The 12,500-nt window shown below is 51.3% G+C and overlaps 1 protein-coding gene across 2 annotated transcripts in view; it reads right to left on the bottom strand.

The window, feature by feature from the left end:
• The window catches only part of LOC311282477 (cingulin-like protein 1), a 31,067-nt gene that overhangs the window by 17,330 nt on the left and 1,237 nt on the right, over positions 1-12,500 (bottom strand). For both annotated transcript variants that reach the window (XM_084396272.1, XM_084396273.1), the window contains exons 2-9: positions 10,209-10,931; positions 8,848-8,942; positions 8,612-8,699; positions 8,059-8,166; positions 7,483-7,631; positions 7,201-7,336; positions 2,763-2,975; positions 1,038-1,244 (exon numbers count right to left, since the gene is read on the bottom strand). In XM_084396272.1, coding sequence (XP_084252398.1) covers positions 1,038-1,244; positions 2,763-2,975; positions 7,201-7,336; positions 7,483-7,631; positions 8,059-8,166; positions 8,612-8,699; positions 8,848-8,942; positions 10,209-10,931 — 1,719 coding nt within the window. The remainder of the gene's footprint in view (positions 1-1,037; positions 1,245-2,762; positions 2,976-7,200; positions 7,337-7,482; positions 7,632-8,058; positions 8,167-8,611; positions 8,700-8,847; positions 8,943-10,208; positions 10,932-12,500) is intronic.

The following is a 12,500-nucleotide window of genomic DNA, read 5'->3' as shown; positions in this document are numbered from 1 at the left end:
CTCGCTCAGCTGAATCAGCTCATCCAGAGAAGCTTCATTCAGGCGTTTCAACTGAGTCACGACTCGCTCAGCTGAATCAGTTCATCCAGAGAAGCTTCATTCGGGCGTTTCAACTGAGTCACGACTCGCTCAGCTGAATCAGCTCATCCAGAGAAGCTTCATTCAGGCATTTCAACTGAGTCACGACTCGCTCAGCTGAATCAGTTCTTCCAGAGAAGCTTCATTCGGGTGTTTCAACTGAGTCACGACTCGCTCAGCTGAATCAGCTCATCCAGAGAAGCTTCATTCGGGCGTTTCAACTGAGTCACGAGTCGCTAAGCTGAATCAGCTCATCCAGAGAAGCTTCATTCAGGCCGTTTCAACTGAGTCACGAGTCGCTAAGCTGAATCAGCTCATCCAGAGAAGCTTCATTCGGGCGTTTCAACTGAGTCAGGACTCGCTCAGCTGAATCAGCTCATCCAGAGAAGCTTCATTCAGGCCGTTTCAACTGAGTCACGAGTCGCTCAGCTGAATCAGCTCATCCAGAGAAGCTTCATTCAGGCCGTTTTAACTGAGTCACGAGTCGCTCAGATGAATCAGCTCATCCAGAGAAGCTTCATTCAGGCGTTTCAACTGAGTCACGACTCGCTCAGCTGAATCAGCTCAACCAGAGAAGCTTCATTCAGGCCGTTTCAACTGAGTCACGACTCGCTCAGCTGAATCAGCTCATCCAGAGAAGCTTCATTCGGGCGTTTCAACTGAGTCACGACTTGCTCAGCTGAATCAGCTCATCCAGAGAAGCTTCATTCAGGCCGTTTCAACTGAGTCACGAGTCGCTCAGCTGAATCAGCTCATCCAGAGAAGCTTCATTCAGGCCGTTTTAACTGAGTCACGAGTCGCTCAGCTGAATCAGCTCATGATCTTACAGAGGATCATGGTCAACATGCTCGATTGAGCACTGAATGGTCACTAACAGGTTGGTGTTGGGATGTTTGTACATTCCTCCTCCTCATCGATAAGCACAGTACAGTCAGTGTATATTGACATGTTGATCTCACCATCAGCTGCTCCGCGTGTTCTCTGAGCTGCGTCTCCTGCGCCTCCTTCTGCTGGATGAGGAGGTTGAGCGAGGAGATCTGCTCCTCCAGAGCGCTGGTCTTCTGCAGGAGCTCTGCTTTAGTGTGAGTCAGGTCTGAGATCAGAGTCTGACTGGCTTCTTTCTCCTCCGCCACCTCCAGAACCCTCCGGCCCAGCAGCGCCACACTCTGGACAGATGTTAATCGAGGCGAGAAAGCAGGGTTACAGCTGACATGCGCTGCATTAAATCATTTTTTATTTCATCTTAATGCTTAATACTTAAAGGGGACATATCATGAAAATCTGAGTTTCTCCGTGTGTAAGTGCTATAATCGGGTCCCAGTGCTTATAACAACCCAGAAAACGTGAAAAGTGAAACCCAGTAACTTTGTTTTGGTGAGCCTTTCTCTGCAAGCATGTCTAAAAATAAGCCGATCAGATTTTGCTCTCCTTCTGACGTATGAAGAGGATCTTATTATAATATTCCCGGCCCTTAATCTGCACGTTTACACACACCAGCCGACATCTGGTTCCACAAGCGACAACAGAGACCAGTTCTAACGCAATGATAAAGATCCAGCAAAGCCTGAAACTGTTCTGTGGTTGAGCACAGACGAGCACTGAACACTATTGACCAGAACATGTCACCGCTGTCTTATAAACACCTCAGGAACTGTGGACACTTGTGGAGAAGTTAAACGTGATGATGAGATGATCAGTGTAACTCCACAACAACTACACAAATGTCTCCACTAACATTCAGAAGCTCTTCCTGAGTCTCTCCGTAAGGCTGCACTCGCTACTGGTTATTCTGGGATTCTGGATGAGTGAGATTGGCCTGTTTTGCTATTGCCGGAGTTTCTGAAGCTTGTGTAAAGACTCCGCCCTCTTCTGAACGGAGGCGGAGCTAAAGCTCATTTGCATGTAAAGGGACACACATAAAAACGGCACATTTTTGCTCACACCCAAAAAGGAACAAATTTGACAAGCTAAAATAAATGATCTGGAGCTGAATAAATTTGGAGCTGAAATTTCACAGACACATTCTGAGGACACCATAGATTTCTACTACATCTTGTGAAAAGGGGCATGTTTTGTGTCTAATTATTTACTTATGTGGCAAGTAGCCGTGTAATTAGCGAGATAATGTACATCCAGCCGGTTGTTATCTCAGAATAAACCCCCTTCAGGCTGATGCAAGACCTGATCCTTATCACCCTGTCGGGTTTATTCTGAGATAACAACCGGCTGGATGTACATTATCCCTCACATAAACAGCGCTGCTAACCCTTCTTCTAAATTACAGGTGTGAAACATTCCTTTACCCAGGTTAAAAGCGGCGTTTAGCACCATAATAAGTGCAGTGTGAAAAGCGTATAGGCGTGATTTCATGTGTTGGTGTGAGAGTGTGTTGGTGTGAGAGTATGTTGTCAATTTTCAATTTCAATTCAACTTTATTTCGCCATGTATACAGATACTAGGAATTTGATTTGGTCTTCTCCATGCAGGCAACACACAGTAAAACAGAAAGACAAAGAAAACAAAGACGAAAACACAATACAAGGATAAACAGAGACATTATGAGCAATAAGTTAATATGAATGTAGACAGTGTTGTGTTAAATAAAAATAAAGAAAATTGTTGTGAGAGTGTGTTGTTGTGAGTGTGTGTGTGAGTGAGTGTGTGTTGTGTCTCCAGCTGCTTGCCTCTTTGGCCTGACCCGTGGCCTCCCTCAGCTGCTGAACCTCCTGCTGCTGCTCCTCCTGCAGTGTGTGCAGGTCTGAGGCGTGAGCTGAGATCTCCTCCTCCAGAGCTCCTCTCAGGGCCGTCAGCTCCCTCTCCCTGCGCCGTAACACCTGCTCCTGCTCCTCCTGCAGCAGCTGCAGCGCCTGGAACTCACCCCGCAGCACACACAGCTCCTGAGAGACGAGACGCAACACACACACACACACACACAGATCCTGAGAGACAAGAACCAACACACACACACAGCTCCTGAGAGACAAGAAGCAACACACACACACAGCTCCTGAGAGACGAGACGCAACACACACAGCTCCTGAGAGACGAGACGCAACACACACAGCTCCTGAGACAAGATCTCTTCCCCCGCATCTCTTCCCCTCCCGCATCTCTTCCCCCGCATCTCTTCCCCCGCATCTCTTCCCCCCCGCATCTCTTCTCCCGCATCTCTTCCTCCGCATCTCTTCTCCCGCATCTCTTCCCCTCCCGCATCTCTTCCCCCGCATCTCTTCTCCCGCATCTCTTCCCCTCCCGCATCTCTTCCCCCCCGCATCTCTTCCCCACCGCACCTCTTCACCCGCATCTCTTCCCCTCCCGCATCTCTTCTCCCGCATCTCTTCTCCCGCATCTCTTCTCCCGCATCTCTTCTCCAGCATCTCTTCTCCCGCATCTCTTCTCCCGCATCTCTTCTCCCGCATCTCTTCCCCTCCCGCATCTCTTCCCCCCCGCATCTCTTCCCCACCGCATCTCTTCACCCGCATTTCTTCACCCGCATCTCATCACCCGCATCTCTTCACCCGCATCTCTTCACCCGCATCTCATCACCCGCATCTCTTCCCCACCGCACCTCTTCACCCGCATCTCTTCCCCCCGCATCTCTTCCCCACCGCATCTCTTCACCCGCATCTCTTCACCCGCATCGCTTCACCCGCATCTCTTCACCCGCATCGCTTCACCCGCATCTCTTCCCCCGCATCTCATCACCCGCATCTCTTCCCCACCGCACCTCTTCACCCGCATCTCTTCCCCCCGCATCTCTTCCCCACCGCATCTCTTCACCCGCATCTCTTCCCCTGCATCTCTTCACCCGCATCTCATCACCCGCATCTCTTCCCCCACATCTCTTCTTCCGCATCGCTTCACCCGCATCTCTTCCCCCGCATCTCTTCACACGCATCTCATCACCCGCATCTCTTCCCCCGCATCTCTTCCCCAGCATCTCTTCCTCCGCATGTCTTCCCCCCCGCATGTCTTCCCCCCGCATGTCTTCCCCCCGCATGTCTTCCCCCGCATCTCTTCACCGGCATCTCTTCCCCAGCATCTCTTCACCCGCATCTCTTCACCCGCATCTCTTCCCCACCGCATCTCTTCCCCCGCATCTCATCACCCGCATCTCTTCCCCACCGCATCTCTTCACCCGCATCTCTTCTCCCGCATCTCTTCTCCAGCATCTCTTCACCCGCATCTCTTCACCCGCATCTCTTCTCCCGCATCTCTTCCCCCGCATCTCTTCCCCACCGCACCTCTTCACCCGCATCTCTTCACCCGCATCTCTTCACCCGCATCTCATCACCCGCATCTCTTCCCCACCGCACCTCTTCACCCGCATCTCTTCACCCGCATCTCTTCTCCCGCATCTCTTCCCCCGCATCTCTTCCCCACCGCACCTCTTCCCCCGCATCTCTTCACCCGCATCTCTTCACCCGCATCTCATCACCCGCATCTCTTCCCCACCGCACCTCTTCACCCGCATCTCTTCCCCCCGCATCTCTTCCCCACCGCATCTCTTCACCCGCATCTCTTCACCCGCATCGCTTCACCCGCATCTCTTCACCCGCATCGCTTCACCCGCATCTCTTCCCCCGCATCTCATCACCCGCATCTCTTCCCCACCGCACCTCTTCTCCCGCATCTCTTCACCCGCATCTCTGCCCCCGCATCTCATCACCCGCATCTCTTCCCCCGCATCTCTTCCCCACCGCACCTCTTCTCCCGCATCTCTTCACCCGCATCTCTGCCCCCGCATCTCATCACCCGCATCTCTTCCCCCCCGCATCTCTTCCCCACCACACCTCTTCTCCCGCATCTCTTCCCCCGCATCTCTTCCCCCCCGCATCTCTTCCCCCCCGCATCTCTTCCCCCGCATCTCTTCCCCCGCATCTCTTCACCCGCATCTCTTCACCCGCATCTCTTCACCCTCATCTCTTCCCCCGCATCTCTTCCCCCCCGCATCTCTTCACCCGCATCTCTTCACCCTCATCTCTTCCCCCGCATCTCTTCCCCCCCGCATCTCTTCCCCCCCGCATCTCTTCCCCCGCATCTCTTCCCCCGCATCTCTTCACCCGCATCTCTTCACCCGCATCTCTTCACCCTCATCTCTTCCCCCGCATCTCTTCTTCCGCATCGCATCACCCGCATCTCTTCCCCCGCATCTCTTCCCCAGCATCTCTTCACCCGCATCTCTTCACCCGCATCTCTTCACCCGCATCTTATCACCCGCATCTCTTCACCCGCATCTCATCACCCGCATCTCATCACCCGCATCTCTTCCCCTCCCGCATCTCTTCCCCCCCGCATCTCTTCCCCACCGCATCTCTTCACCCGCATTTCTTCACCCGCATCTCATCACCCGCATCTCTTCACCCGCATCTCTTCACCCGCATCTCATCACCCGCATCTCTTCCCCACCGCATCTCATCACCCGCATCTCTTCCCCACCGCACCTCTTCACCCGCATCTCTTCCCCCCGCATCTCTTCCCCACCGCATCTCTTCACCCGCATCTCTTCACCCGCATCGCTTCACCCGCATCTCTTCACCCGCATCGCTTCACCCGCATCTCTTCCCCCGCATCTCATCACCCGCATCTCTTCCCCACCGCACCTCTTCACCCGCATCTCTTCCCCCCGCATCTCTTCCCCACCGCATCTCTTCACCCGCATCTCTTCCCCCGCATCTCTTCACCCGCATCTCATCACCCGCATCTCTTCCCCCACATCTCTTCTTCCGCATCGCTTCACCCGCATCTCTTCCCCCGCATCTCTTCACCCGCATCTCTTCCCCCGCATCTCTTCCCCCGCATCTCTTCCCCCGCATCTCTTCTTCCGCATCGCATCACCCGCATCTCTTCCCCCGCATCTCTTCCCCAGCATCTCTTCACCCGCATCTCTTCACCCGCATCTCTTCACCCGCATCTTATCACCCGCATCTCTTCACCCGCATCTCATCACCCGCATCTCTTCACCCGCATCTCATCACCCGCATCTCTTCCCCCACATCTCTTCTTCCGCATCGCTTCACCCGCATCTCTTCCCCCGCATCTCTTCCCCAGCATCTCTTCCCCAGCATCTCTTCCTCCGCATGTCTTCCCCCCCACATGTCTTCCCCCGCATCTCTTCTTCCGCATCGCATCACCCGCATCTCTTCCCCCGCATCTCTTCCCCAGCATCTCTTCACCCGCATCTCTTCACCCGCATCTCTTCACCCGCATCTTATCACCCGCATCTCTTCACCCGCATCTCTTCACCCGCATCTCATCACCCGCATCTCTTCACCCGCATCTCATCACCCGCATCTCTTCCCCCGCATCTCATCAACCGCATCTCTTCACCCGCATCTCTTCCCCCGCATCTCTTCCCCCGCATCTCTTCCCCCGCATCTCATCACCCGCATCTCTTCCCCCGCATCTCATCACCCGCATCTCTTCCCCCGCATCTCATCACCCGCATCTCTTCCCCCGCATCTCATCACCCGCATCTCTTCACCCGCATCTCTTCACCCGCATCGCATCACCCGCATCTCTTCCCCCGCATCTCTTCACCCGCATCTCATCACCCGCATCTCTTCCCCCGCATCTCTTCCCCCGCATCTCATCACCCGCATCTCTTCACCCGCATCTCTTGCCCGCATCTCTTCACCCGCATCTCATCTCCCGCATTTCATCACCCGCATCTCTTCAACCCCATCTCTTCACCCGCATCTCTTCCCTAGCATCTCTTCACCCGCATCTCTTCACCCGCATCTCTTCACCCTCATCTCTTCCCCCGCATCTCTTCTTCCGCATCGCATCACCCGCATCTCTTCCCCCGCATCTCTTCACCCGCATCTCATCACCCGCATCTCTTCCCCCGCATCTCTTCCCCCGCATCTCATCACCCGCATCTCTTCACCCGCATCTCTTCACCCGCATCTCTTGCCCGCATCTCTTCACCCGCATCTTTTCACCCGCATCTCATCTCCTGCATTTCATCACCCGCATCTCTTCAACCCCATCTCTTCACCCGCATCTCTTCCCTAGCATCTCTTCACCCGCATCTCTTCACCCGCATCTCTTCACCCGCATCTCTTCACCCTCATCTCTTCACCCGCATCTCTTCCCCCGCATCTTCAGACGGGTTCGTACCTGCAGCAGCCCGTCTCTCTCTCCGGCCTCGCAGCTCTTGGCGCTGTCTAACTCATCGTGGATGTCAGACAGCTGCTGCTGCAGATCTCTCATGTCAGAACGACACTGATCACGCGCCCTCCTGGACTGGAGGAGTCTGAACACACACACACACACAGATTCTGATGACGGAATCAATCACATGATCACACTGCAACATCGATACTGTTACTAAACTGAATCAGCAGCACTGAACTAAATGTATACTGTACGATCTGTACTGTATAAAGTTCTGATTCTCACTGGTCGAGTGACGTCTGCAGCTCTTTCTCCATGTCAGTGAGCTTGTGTCTCAGCGTCACCTGCTCCTTTTCGCTCCTCTCTAGCGCCTCCTGGAGTCTTTCCAGCTCCGCCGCTCTCTCCTCCTTCTCCTCAAGCAGACTCTGGCGGTTCTGTAGAGACACGCATTATCGGATCGCATGATGATCAGATCACGAGACACGCATGACGTCAGATGAGCCTCAGAACACTGAGGACCGAAGTCACATGATAAGATCACGAGACACGCATGACGTCAGACGATCCTCAGACCGCTGAGGACCAAAGTCACATGATCAGATCACGAGACACGCATGACGTCAGACGAGCCTCAGAACGCTGAGGACCGAAGTCACATGATCAGATCACGAGACACGCATGACGTCAGACGAGCCTCAGAACCCTGAGGACCGAAGTCACATGATCAGATCACGAGACACGCATGACGTCAGACGAGCCTCAGAACGCTGAGGACCGAAGTCACATGATCAGATCACGAGACACGCATGACGTCAGACGAGCCTCAGAACGCTGAGGACCGAAGTCACATGATCAGATCACCTGCAGTGTTTCCTGCAGCTGCTGCTGTAAGTGACAGACGTGGCTCTCTAGCGCCGCCCTCCTGTCCCTGAGATCTTTCACCTGCTCCAGAGGATCTGCAAACTCAAACTGTGAACATACACACACACAAACGTGCACGAACGCACACACACACGCGCACACACACACACACACACACAAACACACACACACACACACACACACACACTGTAAGGCTGAAACCCTATTGTGATTGTAAGGATTCGTAAAACATAACATTATTAACAAGCATGCCAAATTTTATGGAGATCGGACAATAGGTGGCACTATAACTGTTAAACAGCTTTAAAACCATTTATTTCCTATGGTACATTGCCTGTATTGGCTGTAAATGGTGTTTTCCATCTATTTTGTCAGTGGTTACATGCTTGCTAAATAAAACTTAATAACTTTTGATGCTTTTGTGCTTAAAAACCTTAAAGGCCTTAATAGCTTGATAAATGCTGCTTGCAGCTTTAATTTACTGTATTACTGTATGATAAAAGGTGTGTTACCATGGTGAATGTTGGCTCACCTCCTCTAGCGCTCTGAACTTCAGCATGTTGATCTGGTCGAACATCAGCTCCACCTGTCGCCTGATAACCGCTTCATCCTCACTGGACCTGAGGGAAACCAGCCGCACACATACTCACAGGGTTAATAATTACCATATTCCTGCACTACTGTAGTGTATTCTCATGCTCTGGGTACATTATGATTTCTATGACAGATGTCAGCACTGATTGAACCGGATCTCCGGCCCGTTCTCACCCTTCTCTAAGGTAGTTCACCATCAGCAGTTTAACGGTTTCCTCGTCGGGATGATCCGGAAGCTCCCGCTGTCCCTTTAGAAGATCAGGAGTGGCCTGACACACACAACAGGAGCAGACCATCACACACACACACACACACACACACACACACACACACACACACACAACAGGAGCAGACCATCACACACACACACACACACACACAAACAGGAGCAGACCATCACACACACACACACACACACACACACACACACACAGACACAAACACAGACACACACACACACACACACACACACACACACACACACAAACACACAGACACACACACACAGACAGACACACACACACTCTCTCACACATAGACACACACACACTCTCTCTCACACACACACACACACACACACACACACACACACACACACACACACACACACACACAACAGGAGCAGACCATCACACACACACACACACACACACACACACACAAACAGGAGCAGACCATCACACACACACACACACACACACACACACACACACACACACACACACAGACACAAACACAGACACACACACACACACACACACACACACACACAAACACACAGACACACACACACAGACAGACACACACAAACTCTCTCACACATAGACACACACACACTCTCTCACACACACACACACACACACACACACACACACACACACACACACACACACACACACAGACACAAACACAGACACACACACACACACACACAAACACACAGACACACACACACACAGACAGACACACACACACTCTCTCACACATAGACACACACACACTCTCTCACACACAGACAGACACACACACACTCTCTCACACATAGACACACACACACTCTCTCACACACACACACACACACACACACACACACACACACACACACACACACACACAACAGGAGCAGACCATCACACACACACACACACACACACACAAACAGGAGCAGACCATCACACACACACACACACACACACACAGACACAAACACAGACACACACACACACAAACACACAGACACACACACACAGACAGACACACACAAACTCTCTCACACATAGACACACACACACTCTCTCACACACAGACAGACACACAGACACACACACACACACACACACAAACACACAGACACACACACACAGACAGACACACACAAACTCTCTCACACATAGACACACACACACTCTCTCACACACAGACAGACACACACACACACACACACACACATACACAGGACCATCACACAAAAGACTCGTTCCACTGAATCACACACATGCAGAGAGCAACTCATTTGAACAGTTTGTTGTCTCTACCTGAGCCGTTCTCTCCGTCTCTTCTTTGACCTCTGACCATGCAGATGTAGAGCCGACCCCTGTGACCTCTGTGACCCCTGTGACTCCTGCAGATGTAGAGTTGACCTCTGTGACCTCTGTGACCCCTGCAGATGTAGAGCTGACCCCTGTGACCCCGGCAGCTGGAGTCCCTGAGCGTGTGGATCTGGTCTCCAGGCTCCTGGAGCGCCTCTTCTCCTCGGGAGTGGTTCTGCTGTGGTGACGGGCTCTCCCGGGCCGAGGGGATCCGCTGGGGTTCTGCTCCTGAGGGACACACACCCTGCTGATGATGTGTGACGGCCGGCAGGGAACGCTCTCCACCACCGGACCCGGGAATCCTGCTCCTGGCACCGGGATTCGGGCTCTCTTCACCACCACGGGCGAGTTCGGGCTGCTGCACCAGCGGAGGGTCTCCGGGTTCCTCTGGTTCTGCTGAGCCCACGGGTGCCGGAAGGATCTCAGAGATCTGGAATAATCCGGTGGAGTTTGAGTGCTGGAAGCCCCGCCGCTCATACTGGACACACACTCCTGCTGCCATGGCTCCATCGGGAACACGTCAGGATAGTCCGGAGAGTCCGGAGAGTCCGGGTTCCTCTGGGTGTTCAGAACCACACACGGCCGGCCGGAGACGCCCTGAACCCGCACCCTGACCCCGAACCAGCCCGAGTCTCCATCAGCCTGAGCAGAGTGTCTGATGGACTCCATCTGCACACACACACACAAAACTCAAGTCACCTTAATTTATATAGCGCTTTTAACAATATATATTGTTTAAAAGCAGCTTTACAGTGATAATAGGAAATGAAAGTAACAGAGATTGTTTAGGCTTTACAGCAGCTCTAGAATAAAGTTATTGTCCAGATAAAGTTAGTTTTGATCGATTCACTTCCGTTGCAAAGATCATTAGTTATTAACTCAGGGGCCGCTAACACACACCGTTCTAACAGAAAACCCTCAACGTGCTCCGGGCGTTCATTCGCACAACAACAGTGTTTGAAGCTTGAGAACGCAAGCCTTGAACATTTTTGAAAAACGTAATCATCTCCGTGTAAACTTCAAATACGTGAAGTCGAATTTTGAGATCACAATAGACGTGAAGGACTATAATGCGTTAAGAGCTCGCTCAAGCACTGCGGAGCTAAACCATTTAGTGCTTTGTAAGTAATCAGCAATATTTTAAAATGTATACGATGTTTAATAGGGAGCCAATGCAGTGTTGACAGAACCGGGCTAATATGGTCATACTTCCTGGTTCTGGTAAGAACTCGAGCTGCTGCGTTTTGGACCAGCTGTAGTTTGTTTATTAAGCGTGCAGGGCAACCACCCAGTAGAGCATTACAGTAATCTAGCCTTGAGGTTATGAACGCATGGACTACTAATTGTTCCGCATTTGTCAATGAGAGCATATGGCGTAATTTAGATATATTTTTAAGATGGAAAAATGCGGTTTTACAGATACTAGACACGTGACTTTCAAATGAAAGATTGGTATCAAAGAGCACACACACACACACACACACACACACACCCAGGTTCCTAACCGACGACGAAGACTTAACAGAGCAGCCATCAAGTGTTAGACAGTATTCTAGGTTATTACGTGAGGAAGTTTTTTGTCCAATAATTAGAATCTCTGTTTTTTCAGAATTAAGTAGGAAATTACTAATCATCCAGTTTTTTTATATCCGCTATGCATTCCTAATTTTGTAAATTGGTAAGTTTCGTCGAGCATGGAGAAATATAGTGCTGAGTATCATCAGCATAACAGTGAAAGCTAATGCCATGTTTCCTAATGATATCTCCTAATAGTAGCATGTACAGAGTGAACAGCAGCGGTCCTAGTACTGAGCCTTGTGGTACGCCATACTGAACTTGTGATCGATGAGACATCTCTTCATATTCTGCTACAAACTGATAACGGTCAGATATGATTTAATAACATAATTTTCGAGTCTATTTAAAAGAATGTTGTGGTCAATAGTATCAAATGCAGCACTAAGATCGAGTAACACTAATAGAGAGATACAACCACGATCAGATGATAAGAGCAAATCATGTGTGAGTCTAATGAGAGCAGTCTCAGTACTATGGTACGGTCTAAATCCTGACTGGAAATCCTCCAGATATCATTTCTTTGTAAAAAGGAACACAGTTGTGAAGATACCGCCTTTTCTAGTATCTTTGACAGAAAAGGTAGATTCGAGATCGGCCTGTAATTGACTAATTCTGTAGGATCAAGTTGCAGTTTTTTAACAAGCGGTTTAATCATAGCCA

The sequence above is a fragment of the Rutilus rutilus genome (assembly GCF_951802725.1).
Source record: "Rutilus rutilus genome assembly, chromosome: 23".
Taxonomy (NCBI): Eukaryota; Metazoa; Chordata; class Actinopteri; order Cypriniformes; family Leuciscidae; genus Rutilus; species Rutilus rutilus.
Note: the sequence above shows the minus strand (reverse complement) of the source record. Positions and strands in the feature narration are given on the sequence as shown.